Source organism: Morone saxatilis, unplaced genomic scaffold, assembly GCF_004916995.1.
Source record: "Morone saxatilis isolate NCDOM2014 unplaced genomic scaffold, NCSU_SB_2.0 Contig21, whole genome shotgun sequence".
In the NCBI taxonomy this organism is placed as follows: domain Eukaryota; kingdom Metazoa; phylum Chordata; class Actinopteri; family Moronidae; genus Morone; species Morone saxatilis.
The window spans coordinates 13,765,401-13,787,384 of NW_023339774.1; the positions used below are offsets into that span (position 1 = coordinate 13,765,401).

At 40.8% G+C, this 21,984-nt stretch overlaps 2 protein-coding genes across 2 annotated transcripts in view; one reads left to right on the forward strand and one right to left on the reverse strand.

Moving 5' to 3' along the window:
* The window catches only part of LOC118332891 (astrotactin-2-like), a 252,036-nt gene that overhangs the window by 56,838 nt on the left and 173,214 nt on the right, over nucleotides 1–21,984 (reverse strand). Inside the window, exons 13-16 of the mRNA XM_035668325.1 lie at nucleotides 15,404–15,528; nucleotides 14,187–14,291; nucleotides 13,680–13,859; nucleotides 1,620–1,942 (exon numbers count right to left, since the gene is read on the reverse strand). Coding sequence (XP_035524218.1) covers nucleotides 1,620–1,942; nucleotides 13,680–13,859; nucleotides 14,187–14,291; nucleotides 15,404–15,528 — 733 coding nt within the window. The remainder of the gene's footprint in view (nucleotides 1–1,619; nucleotides 1,943–13,679; nucleotides 13,860–14,186; nucleotides 14,292–15,403; nucleotides 15,529–21,984) is intronic.
* Nucleotides 6,303–12,290, forward strand: trim32 (tripartite motif containing 32). The gene is made up of 2 exons (XM_035667674.1): nucleotides 6,303–6,398; nucleotides 7,258–12,290. The coding sequence occupies exon 2, from the start codon at nucleotides 7,270–7,272 to the stop codon at nucleotides 9,319–9,321; it is 2,052 nt and encodes a 683-aa protein (XP_035523567.1). The 5' UTR covers nucleotides 6,303–6,398; nucleotides 7,258–7,269; the 3' UTR covers nucleotides 9,322–12,290.

Sequence of the window (21,984 nt, forward strand, 5' to 3'; positions counted from 1 at the left end):
GTGTGTGTGTGTGTATGTGTTTGGAGGGGCAGGTTGTTGTGTCGCTCGTCTCTAATGCAATATATGTATGTGCCTTTCAGACTAGCAGCAGCGGTTGCGGCCAAGAGAAGAAGAGAAAGAGAGGAAAAAGAGGAGCAGAGTGATGGACTCCCCTCCCTCCCAAAAGGTCGATGACATCAATAAGAAGCTAATAATCCTGCCTCAAGCTACCTCAGAAGGGCTTGCCAGAGCGCTCCACTGCAGTCTACTCCTTCTCCTCCTTCTCATACATCTCCCTCTCTACATCCCCAGAAGACCACAGGTTGGGTAGGGGGAGATAGAAGGATGGATAGCGAGGTGTTTGGAAGAGAGGGAAAAGAGGCATTTTGCTCTTCCTCACGTTTAGCTATCGATGAGGCCCACTAGGGATCGTCTGCTATTGATTGTGCCTTCTTTTCTTTGGGGCTGTGGTGCTTGTTATGGGCGGCACGTACAGGGGGCTTTGTTGTGTGTGTTGTTGGTGTGTGTGTGTATGTGTGTGGTGTGTGTGTGTGTTGTGTGTGTGTGTGTGTGCGTGTTTGTGAGTGCATACATATGTGTGTGTGTTTGTCTTTTTGCCTCTGGTATTGTTGTTGCCCGCAGTAATTTCAGAAGGTAAGGTAATTAGATGCTTGATTGGGGGGAGCATGAACCAGTCTGCTTCATGGCGTGTACATGCGTGTGTGTTGGGTGTGAGTCACCTGCAAACAGCTCTGCGTTGGTTTACACACGCACAGGGAAGACATGTACCGGATATTAGGTAGCAAGACAATGTCAAGACGATGCCCAAATACAGCAAAATGTGGTAAACTAAATGTCAAGTGAAGCCAGAGCCCCCTCCTAAATTACCTTATGGAAAATAAATCTGATATGATTAACTTTCACTGCACAAAGATCCAAAGACTTTTCATACAGGATGAATCAGAAACACAACATGTGGCCATTAAGATGATATTACATTCAGCTGTGTATGCTTGTTTAGACTCAGACACACACATATATCTCACACATATACACATCGACTTTCCCACAAGAGGAGAAAACCATGATGTCATCCTTTTTATGCCCTCTGTATTACAGTGCTCATTTCCAGTGGTCAAAGTTAACCAACTAATGCCACCTAAAGGTGATTTGTTAGAACTGCATCAGTTAAATGCTTCGGAGGACAATGGATATATACAGTATGAAAGGACTACGCCACCAGTGCATGGCATGAGATTGTATAAAATATACTGAACAATAAGGATATGCCTTCTACACATTGAGAACAGACTGCACCTTTTGTCACAGGGCAGCACAACATATATGTGTAATTTGCCTCACATTTACAATAAAATTCTGTTTGCAGATGTATAATCACGTCCCAACTTTTGTTAATAATAGGTGACACAAATTGTAGAAATTAAAAAAAAATTTCTTATTCTTTTTCCTGCAACTCCAATGGGTATGTTAATGCTTCACATCTCGTCACCTGAATCTCTTTGTCATTATCTGGTTTTAAAGTGAGTTTCTCGGCCTCTCCCTTCTACACACATCCACATGCATATGCGCACACACTGTCGCACACACGCAGACTTGCTACCCTCATGCTGCTTTCTCACCTCTTTGGTGACGTTGTCTTGGACCAGGCTGTAGAGGGGCACCACGCGGCTGACTTCCAGCAGCACAGGGATGGGGGACGGTTGCTCTCCGCTCCTGCTGTTACCATTGCGGCCTCTTCCTGACACTCCTCCCATCATGGCCTGGTGATGGCACAGGTGGCAGCCAGCTGGACAGCTGCCCTTCTCTTCGCAGCGGATCTCCACGCCATTCACCATGTCGTCAGTCAACAGCTGGCTCTTCTGCAGGGCTGACAGGTAGCTGATGAAAGGAACTGACTTCAGCTCACGCCGCCCGCCTCCGCCAACCCCCTGGTCTGTTGCCTCTGGAGGGGTAGGCAGGAGAGGAAGAGAGGGTATGGGTAGGGAGGGGAGATAAACAAAGTTAACAACAAAATAACTTTTTACATTTATTTTCGGAAAAGGGAGGAAAACAGTCACCTTTATTCATTTTCATATGTATTCTTTCCTAATTGTAAAACCAACCCACTCTTCCAACTTTCTCTCATTTTTATTTCCATAAAACAATTTATTTAATCTTTACTTGGAGTAGCAAAGCACATTCACAGTCCCTCAGTTGCACAAAGCGTCCGCATCTGGATTTACTTTTACTTGCTGCCAAGGAAAAGAAGAAAAAACAACAACTAATCCCTTACTGTCATCAGCTCTCATAGACAAAGGATGAATGGGAAAGGGGGAAGGAGGAGGGGTGTCACTGGCTTCTTCTCCTAAGTGTCAATTACCACTATTTGATGTTCTCACTGGAGTTGGGGGGATTCTTTCTCATCATTTCCTCTTTCAGTGGGAAAACAACACACCATGCAGAAAGAACAAGCAACGACAGAAGCAGGGGAGGAGTAAAAACAGGAGAGAATAGAGAGCTACTTGGGTGTTTCACTTGGAGGACACATCTGGCCAAATGTTACAATGGAGCAGATCTGCCATCTGTGGCATCGCATGGATGGGTAACATGTGGCAGATGTGCTTTTTGTGTCTTGCTTTAGAAGGACAGACATCATTTGAGACATGATGTATCCGTAGACAGTGCCACAAAATGTGGAGGAATCACGATGAATGAGAAATGACTGATTTCATTCACCAAACCCTGAATATTGTAATTTAAAAACACTGAATATGTATTATACTTAGGTGTAGGTTGTCAGAGTATTGAATAACCTACGCCCTATGCAGAGTATACTGTTCATATAGAGGCACATGGAGTGATTGATGAGATTACCAATACACACAGTATTACTTAAGTGCACACGCATGCACAGGCCAAGAAAAAACAAGTGAAACCCTGCACCCGAAAGAAGTGCGTAAGACAGCAGGAAAAGCCTGTGACGTTATTCAAGGTGGGGTAATTAGGACCAATTAGTGTTAATAGTTTAAATGACTTATTTCCTGTTAACAGTTTTAATGACAGTGAACTCTAATATCTTTCAAACTATTGTCAGTGGCAAAAACACAACATATATACAGTTCATGAACTCAATAATGTTTGTCTAAGAGAAACAAGTCTAAATGTGTCTACATGTGCAATTTCACTACTGACTCCTGTAATGTCAGCAATGTAACCCAAGACACAAAAAGGGTGTGTAAACTTTCAGCCGTTTATTTCTCAAACACATGCCGACACGTTCAGCATTTCCAGCTCTGAGAAAAACATAACACATGGTGGAGACGTTATCAAGGACTATTTTCTAATTAATATTATTTTCATGGTAAAATCACATTAGGGTCATGTGACATTTCAACCATACAAATACAGCATGAAAAAAACAATACAATGGCTTGGCAATGAAGTTCAGAATTATAAGAAAACAACATCAAGGAAGAAAACTGGTGTATAGCTCATATGCTACACTAAACACACGGTAATGACAATTCACTGCCATATATAGGCAGAAAAAACTGTCTGTAGACAATTTCTGGGAAATACCGGGGTTATGAGTCATGTGGATCTTCTGGTAAGGGAGATATTAAACATATTTATATAACAAATCTGAAATATATTGTCTTCCAACAAAAGATAAACAAACCCTACAATGTATAATATCCAGTAATTAAATGTAAACTACACCTCAGGTCACGGAAACTTCCAAATCCCCCAGAAAAAAACATCAAGGACCCTTATGTCCTCAACTGTAGCTGTGACCCTGGTGTGTGTGTCTATGTGTGAGAGAAAACTGAGTCTGTACATACATCTATGTATGTGCGTCTTTGTGGCTTATTCCTTGTGTGCGTCTTTAAGACACTGGCAAGCAGTCAAAAGGGTGGGTGGTAACTTCATGTGCAACAGTATATAAACAGGCTCAAGGGGTGGCCCAAGAGCCCAATTACATGCACTTCTTGAGGCAACACAGACACAGAAAAGAACTGTTAAAAAAGAGCTCTCACAATAAATCTCTGTAGCTCTGGTTGGCTGTGGCTATCCACTCTTATTTACTCTCAACCCCTTTAACTCATTTCACCCCAGATTGTTTACATCTATGTATGTATTTCATGAAAAGGTTTGGCACTGCCAAGTATTTGTGGAGAGAATAAAACATAGCCATGGTAATTTGATTGTCAGAGTTATCTGACATTTGTAGTCCACACAGGCAATGGTGGAAAGTAATTAAGCACATTTACTCAAGCACTGTACTTTATACTACTACTCCACTACAGAGTCAAATCTTACTTTAACTCCATTACATTCATTTGATAACTTCAGTTACTAGTTACTTTCCAGATTAAGATTAAGAAATAAATGAATTAAGAAATAAATAATGATGATATATTATATAATAAGACTTTTTTGGTCCCCTTGAGGGAAATGTACAAGCTACCCAGCAGTATCTAAGAAATACATATGAAGTAATTAAAATTAGCCCCACATTTACCAGTTGCAGCATGAAAGTGATGTACACATTAATGCATATAATAATAATCATACTCTAATATTAAAATATATACATAATTCTGGAATGGACTAGTCTGCAAAATTATATTTTTTACTTTTGGTATTTTAAGTATATTTTGATGCTAATCCTTTTATACTTTTATTTAAGTAAAAAATGAAATGCATGACTTTTATTTGTAACAGATTACTTCTGCACTGGGATATACTTCTGATCTGAGTACTTCTTACACTTTGGTAATCAGAGTCTCTCTCCCTGCACACATTCTCCCTATTTTGTATTTACTTTTGAACAACTTATTTAACTGTCTTTACTCTAAGTCCCGTTCTGAGACTGGAACTGTTGTAACATATAATTTCCAGCTGCGATCACTGAAGTACTTTGTCTGAATGGCTTTATTTGTGTCGGTTAAATGTCAGTGAAACTGTACATTGCGCAAACTGTGACACCCTTCACAAGGACAAATTAAACTGGACCACGTGTATTTTTGTGCAGTTAAAAGAGTGGCCTATCATTTCAGCTTTTTATAAACTATGACATCTCTTTGCTGTGTGGAATGAATGTGATGCTTATGAAACACTTGCCTGTCATCAAACATAGTGAGGAGATAAATGGAGAGAATTTCCTAGCCATTGATCTCACACTGCCTTTGTTAATTAAAATGTCTTTGTAGACTGGTTGCAGTATAATTACTCATCAGGGACACATCCCCTCTGGCCAGGGTTATGTTGCCCAGGCAACAACAGCAAAGGTGTCAGATATCTTCCATAGCAATTTAATACAGATGTTGTTAGATATGATTACTGTTGGCACTGTTGTTTTTGCTTTATTAAAACATCTACATGCACCACAGACCTTTGATTATAACAGACTATTGTTATCTACAGTAGCTGATATTCTAATTTTACACAGTAATACACAATATTTGGTAAAAAAAAATATATAAATACATCTGTGTGTTAGTTGTACCTTGTCTTCAAAGTACCATTCAAGTTATACTTTGTTATAACTTGCCATATCAGTTATTTGAACAACAGTAACCCCACAGCAGCTGCTTAATAGGCCAAAATATAATATTTATTAAATATGCTAAACGACTGAGAAAATTACATGAGAATTAATGTTTTGTTCCATATTTCTTTAGAACCTGTTTGTTTGTAAAATGTTCCATACTCACTTTGTGTGCATGGTGATGCATGGGCATCTTCTAGAAGACCTATTCTGACATCTAGTGGCCTCTTTATACAATTACTGGCTTATGTCTAAAAACTGAAACACCACATGTGGACGTTTTCAAATGCAATAGCATGCCTATGGGCTACAACTGCTAGACTTATTTTCTCAGTTGCAGGTCTGTTTACTTGTCACTCAAGGTAACTAATCTTACATCTTTGTTCTTCAAAAGATTGACAAGTAGGGTGATGAAGTAGTGGTAGGCCTTTCTGCTGGACAGTAACAGGACTTTAGGTTACAGTATATTTAATTAGTGTTAAACAAACAGCATTCTTGCTGGTATAGGTGTTTGCAGTAGGTAGGTACTGTGCATACAAATCAATAAAATCACTTTGCCTGTCAAACTCTGTTGGGAACAAGACGAATTAAATACAATAAATTACTTTTATCCCTCTTGCTGGACGTTAAATATTAGGACCCCCTGATATTTGACTTCTGATTTTGACTTCAGGACCATTCAATATTATTTTACCAAGCCTACACTGCAGCCAATCAAAACAAGCGTCAGACTCAGAGCCGTGCGTATGACGTAGCAGCCGGGCTCTGCGTACGTGACGTCGTCAACACTGCAGTCTCTCGCTAGCAGCTGCAGAAACACAGCACGCCCATCAAAACCTGTGTACTTCCAGCTCATACTGAAGAAAAGGTAACGTTTTAAAGCAGAAGTGTCACAAGAGAAACATTACGATGAGCCGCATATCCTTTTATGCTCTGCCTTTTTGAATGCACGTTCATCAAAGCCAGCCCTGTTTACAGTGTTGAATAACATTGTGGCGTTCGGTGACGGGACAGCGTTAACGTTTGTTGTTTTGTCGAGAGGGCCTCGGGTTTACTTCACTAAAACGAGGGACCACTCAACGCAATTCGTCTTTGTAAGTGCGGTTTGCAAGGTCAACCTATATTTAGGCAGCAGCAGAGCACGGCGGTGCCTTTGGATAACTTACAACCTAGTTAGCCTGATTATCACATTGCCTGTCACCATCGCGTGGAACGACCGTGTGCCAATTAGCCCACTGATAAACAACAACAGTTGACCGATGAGCCGGCCCACCTGGCGTTATTGTGCTGGAGGGTGCAGTCAGTTGTGTCTGACGTTAGCAAACTGCACATTCTGCTGCCCTACTGTTAATGGTTGTCAGTGAGCGGTTTCCTCGTTAACGGGTCGACCGGTAAGTGCTCTCAGCCTCGTGTTCGTGTCAGCTGCGGTTCCACTGCGACCACTGGCTACTTAGAGACAGAGAGGAGCTGGCGCGCTGTGCTAGTCAGAGTTAGCCCCCGTACTTCGAAAGCTGCAAGCTGGCCTGCTATCAGTAGATGTGTGGCAGTGTTCACAGCTGTGTTATTCATTGTCACACAGTTCCAGTGCACCAGGTTTGGGTGAGGGTCAGACTTTGAGTATCACTTTTCTGTTGCTACAGATTCACTGCATAGTGACTCAATGACTAGAATTTCACACGGAATGGGGAAATCTAACAAAACATAATTCCTTTCCTCTCTCACTCAAGGAAAGGACCATAATGGCGGCAGCATCATCCCCGCTGGACCCAGATCTAATGAGGGAGGTTCTTGAATGCCCCATCTGCCTGGAGACCTACAGCCAGGAACAAATGAGACCCAAACTCCTGCAATGTGGTCACACAGTGTGCCGGCAGTGTCTGGAGAAGCTTTTGGCTAATACTATCAATGGTGTGCGCTGCCCCTTCTGTAGCAAGGTCTCCCGTATGAGCAATATCTCTCAGCTGGCTGATAATCTCACTGTGCTTAAGATCCTAGATTGTACTATATCCTGCAGTGCTGCTGCTGCCGCCCTGATGTGCAATTCCTGCTGCAACCGCCTACCACGACAGTACTGCCACGATTGTGCCACAGTCCTCTGTGAGCTCTGTAAAGGGGAGGGCCACCTGCATCAAGGCCATTCAGTCCAGCCCATTAGGGTGGCTGCTGAACAGCGTCGCAAAGAACTGGGTGGGAAGCTGACTGCTCTGCGCGATGTGATGGGCGAAATTCAGAAGAAAAAGACAGCTATTGAAAACATTAACAAATCCTTGAGATTAAAGTACCAGGCAGTGCAGCAGGATTATACCACAGCTGAGCAACGTCTTCAAGAGGAACTCAGGAGGTCTCGAAGGACATTCACAGCTTCCATGGCAGAAGCAGAAAAGCTAAATGGGCATGCCCTGGAGGAGCAGACATATCTCCTTAACATTGCAGAGGTTAAAGTGGTGTCACGCTGTGATTATCTGACAATGCTTGTGAGGCAGAGTGATATTGCTTTACTAAAGGACGATGGCGGAGGCTGCGATGATGAAGAGCTGGATTTGAGGAGCAGCTTGCCCACCATGTTTCAGCTGCAAGAGCCAGAGCTTGTCAAAACAGTGCACTCTAAACCCGTGGAAGTGGGCCAAGTGACCACAAACACTTACACCGTCAATACAGATGATGAGGAGTTGGAGATTGCTCTTGAGGGTGATGTAGAGAGTGTAGCTGGCGCAGTAGGGGCTACAGGCGGTGCAACGGGGGCTCCGGTGGATCTTTACCGGGACATTGACATGGTTGCGGCTGTGGAGGAGGCGGTATGTGGTTCACCGGGCAGCTTTAAGTCGAAGTCCATGGATGCAGGTGGGGGATCCCCGGGAGGAGCCGGGGCAAGTGCGGGGCCCGCCGTCTGCCAGTTTGTGAAGAAGATGGGCTTCAAGGGAACTCTACCCGGCCAGTTCAATTTACCAGTCAGCATCTGTGTGACATCACAGGGCGAGGTCCTGGTGGCAGACCGCGGCAACTACCGCATCCAGATCTTTAATCGCAAAGGTTTCCAGCGTGAAATCCGCCGGAATGCCAGTAGCATCGACAACTTTGTCCTGAGCTTCCTGGGTGCTGACCTGCCTAATCTCATCCCCTTATCCATTGCTGTCACTCCTCAAGGCCTGATTGGGGTCACTGACAACTACGATAACTCAGTTAAAGTCTACACCATGGACGGACACTGCGTGGCTTGCCATAAGAACCAACTGATTAAACCATGGGGCATTACTGCCATGCCATCGGGCCAGTTTGTGGTGTCAGATGTGGAAGGTGGCAAGCTGTGGTGTCTCGCGGTGGACCGCAATGTGGGTGTCGTCAGCTACAACCGACTGTGCTCCGCGGTGCGGCCAAAGTTTGTGACGTGCGACGCGGCTGGAACGGTCTACTTCACCCAGGGCCTGGCTCTGAACTTCGAGAAACGCCACAATGAGCCCCACCTGGAGGGTGGCTTCTCTATCGGCTCAGTGGATACCGACGGCCAGCTAGGCAAGCAGCTCAGCCATTTCTTCTCAGAGACGGAGGACTTCCGCTGCATCACTGGCATGTGCGTGGACGCCAACGGGGATTTGCTGGTAACGGACAGCGGCAGGAAAGAAATCCTCCAGTTTCCCAAAGAAGGTGGATTCAAAATTCTCATCCAGGAAGGGTTGACCTGCCCTGTGGGAGTGGCAACCACCCAGAAAGGACAACTGCTAGTGCTGGATTGTTGGGACCACTGTGTCAAAGTCTACACATACATCCAGAGGAGGCACTCCTCCACTTCCTAGAGGAATAATCCAGTCCACAGGAGCATGAGAGGTTTAGTAGGTATGTGCTGGCAGGTGTGTATGGAAGTTTTGAAGAAGGTAGAACCACACTGTTATCTGTCACTTTAGTTTGGCTGCAGTCCAAACAGTTCTCGCTCCAGCTTTCATTGGGTTATTAAATGAATGTTCTAGTCAGTTTGGTTCAGTTTAAAGCCTACTGGATTTCATTTTAATACCTCAAATTAAAAATCAGCTACTTAAGCTGCCTCTTACCTGATTATTGTAACACATCACAACACTTAAGCAGACTTTGCAACATTTTTACATCAAAGAATGCTGGCACACGTTGTCACATTAAAAAAAGCGAATTAAGCCATTGATGTCAAAGCTAATGCAGGCACAAAGTACAGATGATCTTTCTTCCTTTATTATTGACTGCTACATCCACCGATCAGCCTGACTGTGTGTGATGCACAGCTTTCACTGATTTGGCTCAGCTTTGCATAAGGAAAAACGGGAGGACGAGGAGCTGAAAATGAACATGTATTTACATATGAAATAAAGCATACCAAGGCTTTTGGCCTGTGAAGCACTTTATTATTGACACAACACTGTTTCCTAGTGTTAGGTTATAGTAGCACAGACTAACATTGATGTTGCTGAATGCAGCTGGCAGCTTTAAAGTTTACTGTGCAATTAGCTAATGGCAAAACAGTAACAAGTATCAGCATTCATTGAATTGCATTCAGTAACATTCAGGGAACATTAAGTGTAGAATATTAAGTTACCTACAGGAAAGAGAACGATGGTGAAATTTCATTTACTGGGGTTTTGTGGGTTTACATTTTTTACTGACATTGTCAGGAAAAATATTTAGTTTTTGTTTATTTGAGGTTAACTGAGTTAATGCAATCAGAGTTTGGGGTTACTGATGTCTAATTAGTACACTACATTATTGCTATCATGTTTTTCCAGTACTTAGCCTGTGTACATCAGCCACAGCCAGAGTAACCATTTGACATTTTGGAGCAGTGTATGAACTAAAGGGAGCTTTCAGAGGAAAGGTTACTGAAATCTACCGTGTGATCTACAAACCCTTTTTACTCTCTATTTCTGTCATTAAACCTTCTCCTACTGACTTCCCAGCCACAGCCACTGTTATGTCACTAGCGGGAAGGGTGAGGTCACAATCTGGAAGATATATTCCTGTCATCTGCTCAGATCCTATTCTAGTCGCTCTGCTCAGTCATACATCTCGCTACAATTTCTGGCCTCTACATCCCCCTTCTGCTGGCTTTTTTCTAACCTGCAGCATTAAAGTTAGCTTTGAGCAGTTTTACCTAAGATCACACTGTAGCCCCTAGTTTTAATCCTACTTCTCAGAAAGAATTGGGTCTATTATAAACAGAGTGGCAACGTTTTAATGATCTTTGGAAGGCCCTTAAAATTGCAGGGCTGTGTTTCTGCTCTGCTTTATATTCCTTATGGGTTCACCTTCAGCTAAATCATATAATCGTCTATAAATTATACCTGTATACCAATTCTTAATAGCTCCAGCACCCAGACCACATTAAGGGTACAGCAGACGTACAACTTCAAAATGTTTGCAAACTTCGTTCAAACTTATTCCAGAGAACTTGTTCCATGCCAGCGTTTCCACCGGCTTAGCTTGTGGTTTCACAATCTTTGTAGGGATCAGTGGCAGGAGTGTTCAGAATAGCACTGCTGGGATAATGATGAGTGAAAACTCCAGCATCACTCACCAAACCTGGCTATGTTGCACTGGGATGTTGGTTTGCATGTCCCTATGTCTCCCTCAGGTTTCAAATTCAACACTAGAAATCTTGCAACCTGAGTTCCCTGGTGCTGGTAGATATGGGTAAAAACAACATCCATATCCATATAGTGTTTTTGCTAGTAACTGCTTGTGTTGTGTCATTCAATTCCTCAATATCTGCAACTATATAATTTTATCATGTAGCTTTATTTAATTTTTCAGCCCATATGAAGCATTAGATGCTTTCAGGTAAAGTAACAATAAAAGACACTTTTAATCAAAATATTTAGTGGCCTAAATATGGGGAATCAAGTTAATCATTGAAACCCACCCATCAATACTCTGTGTAACATACTCTGTCTGTAAAGTCATAAATAGTGACTATGCCTGCTCTGGGGCCATATTTATTTTCCAGTCCAGATTGGCTCATGAGAGCCTATCACTACTATACTGACGCAGTTTCAGCCTTAAAAATGAACAATTTCACAAAGCTGACCTTAACTCTGCACCAAGAGCCCTATTAAACAGCAACATACAAATATACATATCTGAGCATCAAACTATCGTAAACAATACACATTTTTAATATTTCTACATCAGCAAAGGGTTAAGGAGAAAAAAAACAACTGAATTTATGTATCAGCTGAAGTTCAGTCATATCCTTGTGCTTTTTTAAAATTTATTTCACATGATGTATTTGTTTTATTGTTAGACCATATTATATCTCTACACTAAACTCATAGTTTTAATTCAACATAGCTGCATGCCAACCTTGCCATCAAAACTGTTTTTTTCAGTGCTTACAGTTTATTCAAGTTGGTCACTAGAAGTAGTCATTACTATTCAAACTTAAACAGTAACAGAAAAATGCATAAAATGCTAGAAAAATCAAGTGTCCTTGTGTCAGTGTGCTGAACATCAGTGTGTGTCACATCACCTGAATATGTTTTATTATGTGTCATTGGAAAGAAGTTATTTTCTTGCATACTTCTTCAGAGTTCATTTATTTACACTATTGGATTGTAATACTGCAATATGTCCATGAACCAAACTACCATGTGTTTAAGGTGTTTTGTCCTTTACAGGCTGTGAATTTTACAATGTGTCAAACACATTTAAGACATCTCTGTTTAGTCAAATTCATGTTTGTATTGTTGATTATCTGAGTGCAATAAACATTTATGAAACAAACAAACATTTTTTTTCTTCATACTATTCTTACCTTCTTCTAAATTCTTTTTATCAAATATGTGTATTTGTACAATGTTCAGTTCTCCATGTGACCCTACATAGTAAAAGCAACCCTCTTCTGTCAATATAATTGGCTGGCTGTAGAGATTGTAAATTGTAGCTGTAGATGTTGGTATGCAATAATGTAGTGCATGTTTTGACACCCATTTTCAAAAGCAGGAAGGTCACTTTATAGCCTTGGTATGTCTTAAAGTATTCCATCCTTTACTTCAGTAAGCAGAAAATAAGTAAGATATAAATTATGAATATAATAATACTGATTAACATTAACTTGTGTGTATCATGTATAGTATGTGGTTGAGGAGGATGTCATTCTAGATTTGTTTGTATGATGTACAATACCCTCAAAACTGCAGTGCAGTAGAGTAAAATGCAAAACATGGAGATAAGTAAACTATAAGTAGTTGTACTTAAGTAAACATACTACTTTCCACCATTGCTTGAAGTGTACTACTGTACTACTTCATCAAATTTTATGCACTTTAATTAGCACAACTTCCCTTCTTGTGCTGTGATTCTTCATGCCAGGACAGGCCCAATGTGCCATGGAGTCAGGAATAAGCATGTTTGTATTCCAATCAAACATTGTATCAGGTAAAGGAGAAAAATGCTCATCATTAAAAGCACTAAGTGTAATGTTTTGTTGAAATAAAATCTGGAACATGTCCCTGAAATAAAGCATGTTGGCAATGTAAACACATTTGTTATATAAGAGGGGTTGGGTGTTCCTGGCCCCCATTTAACCCCAAATCAGTTTATTTTTATTTTTCCTGCAAGGTGAGCAAGAACTGTATGTAATAGTAAGAGTATTAGTATCAGTCAGCACATTTCTTTGGATCATGAATAAACAAGATTAAAAAACAGCACTTGAATGGAGCAGTGCTGGAAAATACTTCTGGGATGCTGTAAAGTCACACTGCTGTTTAATTCAATTCATGCAGCTTATGCTGCATTTTAACCAGGAGGCGAATTAAGGCATGAAGTCTTTAAACATAACCCAGTTTAGTTTATAGTTAGGCAAAGTATAACCCCCACCTCCTGTTAAATTATAGTAAACTTTGCTCTACTTTTGCTTACCGTGTATTTGTGATAGATTGCTTTTATGGAGAAAAGGTTATGTTGTCCTAGTTAAATTTGATAGTATCCCCATCACTCCTGAAGTTACTACTATTTTACCCTTTCTCAAAACATAGTCTACTCTCCTCCACATACATTTGTTAAAATTTAAAAGTAAAAAAAAAAAAATGTAAAAAGACTCCCCACTCAAAAAATCAATGTGAGGACAGCGTCTCCATTCATCCCTCTAGAATTCACCAATTTGGCCTTCCTTCCTGTCTATCAGCACACTCACCTTTCTGATACTGCAGCCAGAGCTGCTGCTGGGCCTTCTTGCTGGGGAAGTAGATGCTGCAGCTGAGCTCGGAACCATACAGGGCCTCAGACACATAGTGGCTGCCGTATTGCTGGAGAAAAGCCAGCAGCTCCTCGCGTGTGCTCTCTGCTGACAGTGTCTTCAAAACCTTAGAAAAGCCTACCAGGTCGAGAAGGAGATGAAAGAATAGTGATTTTGTAAGAAGGCGAAGTACGCTTTGGATATTAAGGTCAGGCTTACGTGTGTTGTTATAAATGTGCAAAATCAAGATCTAGGCCACAGACAGATGCATAAATAAAGAGACAGAAAGATCAAGAATATACATCAAAGCTGTATAGGCTGGTAGAAGAGAGTAAAAGAAACATAGGGTATTGATCATAATGCATATATCTTTATATATACTGTATATATGTGTGTGTGTGTGTGTGTGTGGTGATTTGTGATGTTAAGAAATCACAAAGTCAATTGTGATATTTGGCCCCTGACCTGTTGATAAGGTGATGGAGCTAAGTTTGACTTTGTACAGATTACTACGCACTCTCCACTGTTGAACCATAGGATAACCCACTGCCTCACTGAATTGAGCATCTCCTATGAAAGACAGAAAAAAGGGAGCAGGGAAACAAATTAAGACAGACGAATCACAGCTAATACATCAATCTAAAACAATGACAAAACTCAGATTCATAAAGAGCTGCTGAAATTCAAAATAAATGAATTCATAAATAAAAATCCATCATTTCATTTGAACAGTTTATTGCAGATCTATTGTTATCCATTATTGCCTTAACATCATTTATTATCACAGCCCATATCCCAGCTGCTCCTGGATCAATTGCAGATATATAGTGCAACTTGAACTCCAATTGGATTGCTGACATTAGAAGTGGGAGCAATCTCGCCTTTCTCTGCAATTCAATTACCAAACTTTCACACCAGTTTAGAACTAAAGCCACAAAAGTGAAGAGCAAAGGGGAGAAAAAAATCTGCTTACGGGAACCTTGATCCTGTGCCTCTGGAAAGCGTTTTCCACCTGAGACACTCATACACGTTGAAAAAGGGCAATTTAGTTTCTATGTGTGTGTATGTGTGTGTATGTGTGTGTCCAATTCTGGTGAAAGCAGAACCCAAGCGAAATGTGGACCGAATGCCAATTTAGCTAATGGAGGGATTAGGGAGCAGAGGTGGAGGTTTCAAGCCAAATGTCTAAGTGACTCTGTCCCCCACAAGATGGGGTGGAACATTCAAGAAAAGGATAAAAGGATGAAACGGGAGGTTAAGTATTAGAGTTTACAAGGTCCAGTACATGTGTGTATATGTGTATGCGCTTGCATACTTTGTGTTCATGGTAGCATTTTCAGTTGGGGTTTGGGTTTTAACAGCACAATGGCACAGCCTATATATTTCTAAATGATTTTGGGACCTGGATTTCACAAAACAGAGGCGGTGCATGAGACACTGGCTTTTTGCAATTACCAGTCTCTATATCAAACATTTACTCAAGCCTGGACAAGTCTGGACAAATAGCTGTAGTCGGTTCTGAATTGATTTCACAGTTGACTACTATATGAATGGATCACATAGAGATAATAGAGCTGCCACTGAAAAATGCAATTAATCAAATACATTTGTCTGTTACTCTCAATAGGAGAGACAGACAAAGAAAAAACATCATCCACATCCCCACTCTCACACACCCTCACCTGTGAGAAGCTGCAGGTTGGGAAGGGGCTCAGACAACACCCCTCGACATTGTTCCTCTACTGGTAAGGGGATGACCATGAGGCCATCGGCTAGCTGGGGAAAGTCCTTAATGAAGTTGTTGTCCCTGAGAAAGAAAGAAAGAAAGGGCAGACCACATTTAGTTCCTCAAGTACTAGTACACATTGGAAAAACTCTGCTACAAGTAACTCCTACACTGAAAATGTTACTTGAAGGTCCATTGTGTAGGGTTTAGTGCCATCTAGTAGCCAGTGTTTGGTTTGTCTATTATACTGGCAAAATGGTATTAAACTATTCATGGCTATGTTTTCATTAGTGTATAATCACCTGAAAAAAGAATTGTCATGTTTTTGTTACCTTAGAATAAGCTATTTTTATCTATAGACGCAGCGAGTCATCTTCCATGGAGGCTGCCATTTTGAACCACCATAATTTTACAGTAGCCCAGAAGGGACAAACCAAATACTAGCTCTGGATTGGGTAGTTTGTGTTTTTCACACATTTTGTGGACACTGCATATTTCTCCTTTACAGTTGGAAAGAGAGGGAGTTTGAATCTGCAACTACACCCAGATACAACTAAATCCTATACACACTGGTCCTTTAAGTAAAAGTATGTAAGTATAATCAGGAAAATATAATAGTATACAAAGTAAGGAAGGAGGGTTATGACATATATCATTAGAATTACTAATTGCTCATGCATTGATGTAAAAGCAGGATTTTACTCTTCTATTTTGTATAGGACTAAAAACTAATGATCATTTTATCCATTAGTCGTCAAACAAATGTAGTGTAGTAAAAAGTACAATATTTCCCTCTAAAAAGTAGATGTCTGAAATGATATGAAAATACTCAAGGAAAGTACGTACTTGAATATTTGAGTGTACTTTGTTGCATTTTACCACTGCATATTTTGAAGATGTTAATACCTAAATTGTCAAGTATTTATTTATAAGGTAATTATCCAGTAAATGTTTGTACCAAAAGGTAACAAACAGTGACTACAAAGTATCACACCTCTACTTCATCTAGAGTTGGTGTTTAACAGTCAGGAGTGCAGCTACAGGTTCTGAACTCCATGAAAACAACTCAACAACAGTGGTCACAATAAATATCTACAATCCCAGCATGTTCCACTGCCCCTGTTGGCTGCCGGCCTTCTGAATCATTCAGATACAGGGATTTGGAGATTTCACTGTTTTTCTGTCTGGCAAGTTTTTCTATGATAATGTTTTATGCGCTGACATTTTTCATCAGCTCTGCCTTACAGAAGTAAGAATGAAGGTCTTATTATTGAGGAAACATTGAACCTCTGAATACATCAAGGTTGTTTCATGCCTTATGTCATCATGGTGTTTTGTTCCATCCACGAGTGAGTAGGGACAAGGCCAAAACATGTGAGTGTGTGTGTGGGTGTGTGTGTGTTTGTATAATGCTTGGCCGCCCAATAAAGAAACTAGTTATGTTTCCCAGTTTGAGGGCAGAACAGAAAGCTGTAGCCAAAGATAACACAGACCCCCCGTAATCTCTCTCTTTCTCTCTGCTGGAGACGGTAGGCACAAGAAAGGATGGTAATGAGAGAAGAAGTGTGAGTTGTGGGAGGGAAGGGTAGAAGAAGAAGACCCACATACTGTAGTGAAAAGTAAGTCTTTTCCATCTATTTGCACATCCATATGATATCACAGTGGACAAATCACCTGCAAAATAAATATCAACAGTTCTACAAGTAGAGAGATAGGGTACATTCAGCTCCCATTTTGTTTAGAAGATAGACCGTTCTGTTTGAACCAAAGCAGCTGCAGTTCATTTCCTGTCAAAAAGATGAGTTGTCTTGCTGCATTCTGAGAGCATGGCAAGCAGCAGCAATTCCTATAATCCACTTTTATGGGACCAAGTCTCAGAGCACAGACCTTGTGCCACAGAGACTGGGGGGGGGGGGGGGGGTAGCTTCACTCTTCTTGATAGCAATTTTTCATCCTGTTCCTCTCTTTTCTGTCTCTCTCTTTGCTTCCTCTAACCACAAAAGCCTGTTAGACGCAATCACAGCCTTAGTGTTACAATGGAGGGGTGGAAGGATTGACTCAAGGGCAGAGGATGAGAGGAGAGAGGGAGAGAAGAGGTGCTGTAAAAAGATTACCGTGGCTTATGCTCACAGAAAACATATTGATTGCTAAATTAAATCAGCCAGCTTCACGCTGAGGCTCAGAGAACCTTTGGAGGCGTGTGGACCAAGACGATATGTTGCTTTATGGATTTTCAAGCCCAGATGTGGAGTGTCCTTGACACTCTGTAAGTAGTTGCTTTTCTTTAGCCAGGGTGCTCATGCAACACCCATTCACATACTAGGATTGAAAGACATTAAGTGTAAGAGGGTGACGTGTCTCATGGTTCCTTGCAAAGTTGCTCAAAAACAAAACTGAAAACCGACTCTATTTGCGGGATGAAAGGAGTGTGACGATTTAGTGCCGCAGGTTTTCACAGTACCTGAGTGCACATAAAATCATTAACTGTCCTTAACCTTCTCCTTCTTCCTCTACCCTTGAGGGAAAAACATCTAAGGCAAGCGTACATTGTTGTGGCATCTGTCCCTTTTTACAGAGCTTAAGTGGCCAGGCAGCATTCACAACAGCGAAAGTCTAAATACTGAAGATTTTTGTTTATGTGGTTTTGTACCACAGTCCCTTGGACTGTGTATGTGTGTGTGTGTGTGTGTATGTATGTATGTATGTGTATGTGGCAGGAAGGGAGCTTGAAGCATCTATTCCATTGACAGCTCATTAGGAGGAGACATTTATCTGTACCACTACACCCCAAACATACCAATGTGGTTAACAAGATGAGCCGGTTGCCTGTCTTTCAAGAAAAATAATCTCCATCTTACACAAATGGTTACAATATAGTTGAGCTGTTAGCTGGCCATGGCTAACTTATCTCTCATTACAGCGACAAAATTACATTTGTTACACTGACTACATTGACTTGACCTAACGAGTTTAACAAGCAGCAAACCTGGCATTAGGATTAATGTGTGTGCTGGCCCAGTGATATCACTTACTGAAACTTAAATGGAATAGCACCATCATGATTTATCATTACTAGTTGCACCTGTGCTTTTCTTGCAACGATAAGTCAAAGTGTCTGCTGTGAGAAAAGGTCTATAGAATGCCAGCCAGCATTGTGAATTTGCCAACCCAGCTCCATTCATTGTATACAATATTAAACTAGTTGAGTTAAATGAATTATCTGTGTGACAGAACACATGCTGGACATGCTGGTTGTACTCAGCCCTAACGTTCAGCGTGTTTCCTATTTTTCACAGAGGACATTTTGACAAGTAACAGTTAGGTGAGTCACATGAATAAATCCTTATACCTGGTATTTTACATTAGGTACTATTAATTTAAATCAATAATGTATTATTTTTCATAATAGTTCATTTGAAAGAAAAAAAGCAAATGCATAGCCATTAATTAGACTTGTGCTTTTCCTATGTGACATGTAAAAATGTCTGCCTCGAGTAGGCCTTTCTACCCCCTTCCCTACCTCCTTGAATGAACCTTCTACAGAGATAAAACATAGGAGTTATGTGTACATACTGCCACTAATGAGGACTAACATTTTATACAGGACTTCATTAGCCAAATTTAGAATACTATATATGTATTTGGCATATGTATATTTTAGCTATTTTGCTTTATTTGGACATTGACAGTAGAGAGAGAGGGAATGACATGCAACAATGGGCCCAGACCGGATTCAAACCTGGGTCGCTGCAGCAGGTACTCAGCCTTGATATGTGGTGCGCAGTCTACCAGGTGAGCACCTTATTTTGACATATTTTTTTTGTATTTAAAAAAAAAAAATTTTAATCCAGCATTAGGTTTAACCTATACTCTGTCCAAGTTCCTAGCCCATTATTATACCAGCCATGTTTATTCAGGAACCACACTTACACTCACCCACATACACAGCCTTACCTCACTTATCAACCTCCCATATACCAAACCACATGTCTGGACTGGACTTGCCTGCAAACTTGTGTATTTACTCATGTTTCATTCAGTACCCATGTGTGTTCATTAAGGGCAGTGGACACTGGGCTCCCTCCTGGCCAAACAGGCCTCCCATCCTACTTGAGTCTACAAGTGGCAGACTCTCCCCATTTGAATGAAAATCTCCAAAACACAAGCTTTACAAATGATATCTGGTGGGATGAATACAAATATTCAAGACCAGTTCATGCATATATATTAAAACTCTCTCTTACTTCTCATCTCTCCCTCTTTCTCTCATTCTCCATGTCTTTTCCTGTCCTGAAATGTGCTATTTCAATTCAAACACCGTAAAGATACATTGGATTATTAAAGCATATTGAACCTCAGGTCTCACATGCAATTTTTGTTTGTTTGTTTTGTATTTCCCAGCCTGGCATCAATGTCACTATTTCTCCTATAGAGTGTAACAATTGTTTGCTGTTTGCTTCGCCTTGTCCCCAGTGGTAACCCTTTCTGGTTTTCTCATCCCCTATTCCTTCCATGTCTCATTCACTCTTCGAGCTACACCTGCTCTCTCCTCCTAAATCACAGGCATTCTGCATGATAGGCACAGATGAGAGCTATCTACAAGTCAATTTAGAAAAATGTTTTTGTGCCTCTCTCTGTGTGTGTTTGATTGTGTATCTGTCTATGCGAGTCTATAATAGGCATGAAGGCTACAAGTCACTTGTGTAAGAACAGGTGTTCATGCATATGTCTGAGTGAGTATATTTATCAGAGTTTGTGACTGTGTAACCGATATTGAGTGGTACTTATCTAAACATTGTCTGAGGTAATTGGTCCTTGTGCTGTTTCGTCCGTGTATAAACCTCATCGCCACATCACAGCACTGATCAGACACATTAAACCATACTCACTACATCTTAACTGCACCGACATTACACAACATCTCAGTTCATTATCCACAACTTCGAAGACTCATCTCGACAACAATACGGACTAATGGTGCTTTTTCAATAGTGGCTTCTGTTGGAAAATCACACCCACCACTGGGCTTTTTCCCCATGCTGTTTAAAAATGTTACTCATCTACCGAATATGAGGTTAAAACGCCTACTGTACCAGGAACCACAAATACCAACAATAAGCTTTTGGTTAAACACTTTGGGAGGCTGAAAGTTACAAAAGCAGTATATAGATGATTGAGAGGACACATTGTATCAACTACCAGAGACTCACTTTAGGCCTACTCTGCAGATTTGAAGCAGCACACTCTGGCATTCAGAAATTCAATTTTAGAAACGATTGTGGGACAGCCAACCCATCAGTTCAGAAAATGAATTATATGTGCCTCTATAGTTTCCAGAGATGACTGAACCTCCTGGGTTCGAACAGCTCCCCTAACAATTAGGAAACCTAACTGTTTCAGCAAACTGTAAGCCATGCAGGATGCTCTTTTCCACTCATTTAGAAGCAGCCTTTGTGGACTGATGCAAGCACTAACAAAGGCTCCCTAATTCCCCTGAGGAAATGAGTATTGAATATACATACAAATCCTTGGTGCCAAGCTTACAAAGGCTATATTCTGATTATCAGCGTCTTTGTTCTGGCTCAGCTGCTAATTGAGCACGTGTAACCTTCTTAGGTCAAAGCAGCTGAACAAGGTGAAGCGGCTCTTAATAATAGACATTTACAAGACACATGGCATGATAACTTCAACGTTCATGCTCATCTTCGCTTTGAAATAAACAGTTTAAGCTGAATATGTGTGCAGTGCCTGCTGGAACGTGCTTTTAAGTTGTGTCATGATGAGTTCACATAGCGCCATATCTCAGCAATTAAGATTGACAGTAAGATCATCTTGCAAATTACAGGAATATCAGCCAAACGCCTGAAGAAAAAGAATTCCTTTTGCATCGTGAGCAGAAACTCTGCAGAACTCTCAAGTACCAACCAAGAGTAAGGTTGATGTAAACATTAGCAACCAAAATGATAAGGTGTATGTATGTATATATACATATACATATACATTATTGATAATTATTCAAACTCAATTAGAGTAGATATGAGTTGACATTTGTGAGTCAAGGTTGCTGGAAAAGATATATTCCCTCATCCAAATTTTATAAATAATAAATTCTATAACTTCTTAATAGTCATGCTCCGTTTACACAGTCCTGTCAAATGATCCAGAACCGAACTGCCACACTTTGATGACCACTTATGGGATAACATCGGAGCGCAGAAGATATGATACTGTGAGTGTGTGTGAAATCAAAGAGTCTGCACTTTCTGTAATGATGAATAAATAACTTACTGAACGGTAGGAACAGGAGAAAAAGCACAATCATAATCTTCACCACTAGATGCTGCTCTTTCTCTGTGCCAAAGGAAAGACCACTGGTATGAAAATTAGTTAGTAGAACATCAGTGTTTCTGTGTGTTCATGTTACTGCACTTTATGCACAGGGTTCTCTTGTTTTTGCTCTCTCAGTCTCATTTTATTATTTTTGTGGCGTGGGACTGCACAAAAGGGAATTAAATACAGTTTGTTGGATTGTCTAGA

What these genes read in the sequence shown, in the direction of transcription:
- trim32 (XM_035667674.1), top strand. Translation starts at nt 7,270, where the DNA reads ATGGCGGCAGCATCATCCCCGCTGGACCCAGATCTAATGAGGGAGGTT.